At 48.7% G+C, this 5419-nt stretch overlaps 1 protein-coding gene across 1 annotated transcript in view; it reads right to left on the bottom strand.

The window, feature by feature from the left end:
• Positions 1–4628: 4628 nt before the first annotated feature.
• Positions 4629–5419, bottom strand: part of GPKOW (G-patch domain and KOW motifs) — a 10432-nt gene continuing 9641 nt past the window's right edge. The window contains exons 10-11 of the mRNA XM_037733373.1: positions 5083–5267; positions 4629–4985 (exon numbers count right to left, since the gene is read on the bottom strand). Of these exons, the coding sequence (XP_037589301.1) occupies positions 4851–4985; positions 5083–5267 (320 nt within the window). The 3' untranslated portion in view covers positions 4629–4850. The remainder of the gene's footprint in view (positions 4986–5082; positions 5268–5419) is intronic.

Below are 5419 nucleotides of genomic sequence, written 5' to 3'. Positions count from 1 at the left end.
AAAAAAAAAAAAAAAAGAAAGAAATCTAGAATGTCCAGTGGGGAAAAAGCCAGTTTCCAAAGATTACATACTGTTATGGTTTGATGACTTGTCCCTCTCAAACCCAGCACTTTGGGAGGCTGGTCTCAAATTCCTGACCTCGTGATCTACCTGCTTCGGCCTCTCAAAGTGTTGGGATTACAGGTGTGAGCCACCATGCCCAGCCATGATTCCAACATATGAGCTTGACGCGCGGCCACATTCAGTCCATTGCAGATACAGTGCTTCTCCCCTTTGGCTTCTGATGTCTGGTGATCTTCCGGCATTGATAACTCTTCCAGAGGCAAGGTAAAACACCAGGGGTGTGGGGAAGTCAAGTGCAGAGGATCCCAAAGGCCTGGAAATGAAGCTGCCTCCCAAGTTTGAGACAGGTACTCCACTGATAGTGATGAAAGGGCACACTCCACAGGAAGAGGCCTTGCTGCTATGAGAGAGGTGGATCACACCTCTAATCCCAGCATTTGGGAGGTCGAGGCAGTAGGATTGCTTGAACCCAGGAGTTTGAGACCAGCCTGAGCAACACTGTGAGACCTTGTCTCTACAAAAAAAAAAAATTCTTTTGTTTGAGACGGAGTCTCTGTTGCCAGGCTGGAATGCAGTGGCACGATCTTGGCTCACTGCAACCTCTGCCTCCTGGTTTCAAGCGATTCTCCTGCCTCAGCCTCCTAAGTAACTGCAACTACAGGCGCGTGCCACCACGCCCGGCTAATTTTTTGTATTTTTAGTAGAAATGGGGTTTCACCATGTTAGTCAGGCTGGTCTCAAACTCCTGACCTCAGGTGATCTGCCTGCCTCCGTCTCCCAAAGTGCTGGGATTACAGGCATGAGCCACCGCACCTGGCCTTGTATTTTTAGTAGAGATGGGGTTTCACCATGTTGGCCAGGATGGTCTCGATCTCTTGACCTAGTGATCCACCCACCCTCACCCTCCCAGAGTGCTGGGATTACAGGCATGAGCCACCACACCCGGCCATTTTTTTTTTTAATTGAGATGGAGTCTTGCTCTGTCACCCAGGCTGGAGTGCAGTGGTGTGATCTCAGCTCACTGCAACCTTTGCCTTCTGGGTTTAAGCAATTTTCCTGCCTCAGCCTCCCAAGTAGCTGGGATTACAGGTGTGCGCCACCATGCCCAGCTAATTTTTCTATTTTTAGTAGACATGGGGTTTCACCACATTGTCCAGGCTGGTCTCAAACTCCTGACCTCAGGTAATCTGACCACCTCGGCCTCCCAAAGTGCTGGGATTACAGGTGTGAGCCAGTGCTCCTGACCTCTACTAACAATTTTTTAAAAATTAGCGGGGTGTGGTGGCACACACCTGTAATCTCAGCCACTTGGGAGGTGGGAAGATTGCTTGAGCCCAGGAGATCAAGGCTGCAGTAAGCCATGATTGGGTCCCTGCACAATCAGCCTGGGAGACAGAGTGAGACCCTGTCTCAAAAAAAAAAAAAAAAAAAAAAAAGGAAGCATTGCTGGACAGAAAAATGATGTGTTTCTAATAGTGGAAATCAGGTAGACTGACCAAAGCACTGAGGGACAAATGTATTTAGTTAGTGTAGTTCTGTGTGCACATGGTGGGGAGTATATGGCAAGCAGGGAGTTATCAACTGGCAGTCTTTGGCAGTGACTACACAGAGGCTTCTCATGATTTCCACTTCAGTCACAACAAAAGCCACAGTAGTTCCAGTGGACTGACCTTACATACTACAGGATCTCCCAGACCTGACCTCCTACCTTCTCCCTCTCTTACTCCCCTGCAGCCACACCGGCCTCCTGGCCGTTCCTCACACACACCAGCAACAGCACTACCACAGGGCCTTTGCACTTCGTTTCCCCTGCCTAGACCACTTTCCCCAGATAGCTGCATGACCACCCCTTACTTCCTTTAATAACTTTGCTTAATGTCACCTCCCTAAGGCTTTCCGTGACCATCCTATTAATACTGCCCCTTTCCCCCATGGTTCTTACCTTCTTGTAACATCCTTCATCATTTACTTCTGCTTATTACTCACTGTCTCAGCCCCAGTGGAGCAACAGCCCCATAAGGGCAAGGATCTTTGTTTGTTTTGCTCATAGCTCCATACTCAGTACCCGTGATGCTGCCTGGCATATAGCAGGGTTTTGATATTAAGTGATTTACTCCATACTGTTCCCCTAGCATGCAGGGTAATATTTGGCATTTGGTTAGGGGCTCAAGAGATGTTTGTTGAATGAATTGGGGTGATAGGGGACTTGGTGGGAACCCATCCCCACTTAGATAGCTTTATAAGCTGTTAGATATTTTATCCCTCTTCATGGTGCTGCAGATATGGAGATGAAGAGGTGGCCTCAGTGTGGGAGTGGAGGGGAGCATTCCCTTGAATGAGGAAGGAATGTTAGAAAAGAGAGCTGAGGCCAGGTACAGTGGCTCATGGCTGTAATCCTAGCACTTTGGGAGGCCGAGGCGGGCAAATCACAAGGTCAGTAGTTTGAGATCAGCCTGACCAACATGGAGAAACCCCGTCTCTACTGAAAATACAAAAATTAGCCAGGTGTGGTGACGTGGGCCTGTAATCCCAGCTACTTGGGAGGCTGAGGCAGGAGAATCGCTTGAACCTGGGAGGCGGACGTTGAAGTGAGCCAAGATTGCGCCATTGTACTCCAGCCTAGGCAACAAGAGTGAAACTCCATCTCTAAATAAATAAATAAATAAATAAAAAAGAGAGCTGAGAGGCTGGGCACAGTGGCCCATGCCTGTAATCCCAGCACTTTGGAATGCTGAGACGGGAAGATCACCAGAGCCCAGGAGTTTAAGACCAGCCTGAGCAATATAGTGAGAGCCTGTCTCTATTACATTCAAAAAAGTTAAGAAAAAAAAAAAAGGGCTGACCTGTCCATTCTGCCACCAAGCACAGTCCCGGCAGCAGCCTCCATCACCCCAATAATTGACTTCTCTCTGAAAGGCAAAGAAGCTGCTTCCTGAGTCTGCTGCTACAAATTCAAGGCTAAGTCTGGACAATTTTTAATAGAAGCAGCCTCCTGCTGAGGAAACTTCTGGAGGCTCGGCAGAAGAGGCAGATGCCTTTTAATCTACATCTTGCTCAATCACCGTGATGTGAAAAAAGCCAGTCTGGACAAATTGTACAGGTCACAGTCCCCAGCTTGTGAGGGGCCTGTAGAGAATTCTCGGGCTCACAGAAGCCGTTGCTGCAGTAACCACTGCCACAAGAGCAACTTTGGCAGCAGGCAGATGCCAGGCAGCAAGCTGAGAGAACACTGCACAGATTCAAAGGATCTTCAGATACAAGGCTTTGTTTGTGCACAGTGAACAAGGGGCAGACTGGGAAAGCCTCCTTATATTGTCCACACTTCCCTGAATGTAAGGAACCCTGTCCTCAAAATGGGGATCAGCAGGGCTCCTTTCAAGGCAAAGCACAAAAAGTCCCAGTGGCCTGTCAGGAGAGACCAGGCGCTCTGCCTGGAGGTAGGTGTTCTGGACAAAGGGCCATATTCAAGAACTTGGGGCCCCATTTTCAAGCGTAGGCTTAGGAGAAAGATGAATTCCAGGAAATCTGAAGCTGATTATCTACTTTAGCATTGTGGCACAGGGAGGAGATGGAAGGTGTGTGAAATGGCTGGGTTATGTCGTGTTACAGGGCAGAGACAGAGCCCAGTGCCATTCCCTGGGGAGCTTTAGCTCTTCTTGAAGGTGCTACCCAAGGCTGGTTTATTATGACTGGAGAAAGGAGGAGGCCTTGACAGGGTGAAGCACGTAAAGCATAGGTAACTGACTGCTGAATGTGAGAAATTGGGAATATCCTCCCTAAGATTAAAAAGATATAAGCCAGAGGCCAGCCGTGGTGGCTTACGCCTATAATCCCAGCACTTTGGGAGGCTGAGGCAGAAAGATCGCTTGAGTCCAGGTCAATGCTGCTGTTAGCTATGATTGTACCACTGCACTCCAGTCTGCATAACAGCGTAATAGAGGAAGACCCCAGGCTCAGCATATTCTCTGGGGTCTTGCTCTAACCTGATAGTGAAAGCAGACTCTGCTGCTAGTTGCTAGAATTCTTGCTCAGGAAGTTGTTCAGAGATGTAGTACTTCAGATTCCACAGCAACTAGTCAAGAGTCAGATTTTTTTTTTTTATTTTTGAGACAGAGTCTAACTCTGTCCCCTGGGCTGGAGTGTAGTGGCATGATCTGGACTCACTGCAACCCCTACCTCCCGGGTTCAAGCAATTCTCTTGCCTCAGCTTCCTGAGTAGCTGTGATTATAGGCGTATACCACCACACTTGGCTAATTTTTTGTATTTTTATACTTTTAGTAGAGACAGGGTTTCACCTTGTTGGCCAGGCTGGTCTTGAACTCCTGGCCTCAAGTGATCCATCCACCTCGGCCTCCCAAAGTGCTGCGATTACAGGCATGTACCACTGTGCCTAAGCTCATACTTTTTATATTCCAAGAGTGAGCTCATAATCAATTGAGTCCTTTAACTTGTCCTGTACCCTGAACAGGAAAGCAAGGCTGAAAAATGAAATGGTTCCCACCTCAGTCAACTCAGTTCCCACCTTAACTCGCAGCTCATCATACCACTTATGATTACATCTTTCTATTAAGTATCTGAAATGGTTTTTATTATACCCTAAATTCTGGTAAATATTGGCTTTGTTTCTAGCTTCCCTATTGGTTCATCCATCCATGTCCCTTGTCCTGGTCCCAGGACTGCACCAGAAGTAGAGGATGGAACAATGATCTTCCCACCTTCTTGAAGGCAACTTCCTCATACTGTACAGAGCTGGTAACAGCCTAGGGGATGGGAGGAGTCCCATGGGTCAGTCTTCATCTGTGTCACTAGGGCCCGTGTACTGGCAGACGGCATCGTAGTGAAGCTCCACCACCTGATTCTCTCTTGGCAGTTGCACCAAAGCCCGGCTCCGTGCTCTGTCCCGGCTTAGCAAATGTCCCACCTGGAACAGAGGTGAAGTGAAATCAGCAAGGCCAGCCTAGACCCTGGGACAGGCCGTGAATGACCCACAAACCTCCACTGCCAGGTTTGAGACTCACCCTTCCAGCCTGTGGGCCCAGAACCACCATCACACGGTCACCCTCTGCCTTGGGAACCAGTGTCTCCAGCATGTTTTCCCTCAGGCCTACAGGTAAGGGAGAGGGGAGTGAGGCCCACAGCAAGGACCAGCCCAGCCAGGGTCCTGTCAGAAGGGTCCTTCCTGGCCAGGTGTGGTGGCTCACACCTCTAGACACAGCACTTTGGGAGGCTGGGGTGGGAGGATCTCTTGAGCCCAGGAGTTTGAGACCAACCTGGGCAAGATGGTGAGATGTTGTCTCTACAAAAAAAAAAAAAAAAAATTTTTTTTTTGAGTTGGAGTTTTACTCTTGTTGCCCA

Source organism: Cebus imitator, unplaced genomic scaffold, assembly GCF_001604975.1.
Source record: "Cebus imitator isolate Cc_AM_T3 unplaced genomic scaffold, Cebus_imitator-1.0 Scaffold520, whole genome shotgun sequence".
Classification (NCBI taxonomy): domain Eukaryota; kingdom Metazoa; phylum Chordata; class Mammalia; order Primates; family Cebidae; genus Cebus; species Cebus imitator.
Note: the sequence above shows the minus strand (reverse complement) of the source record. Positions and strands in the feature narration are given on the sequence as shown.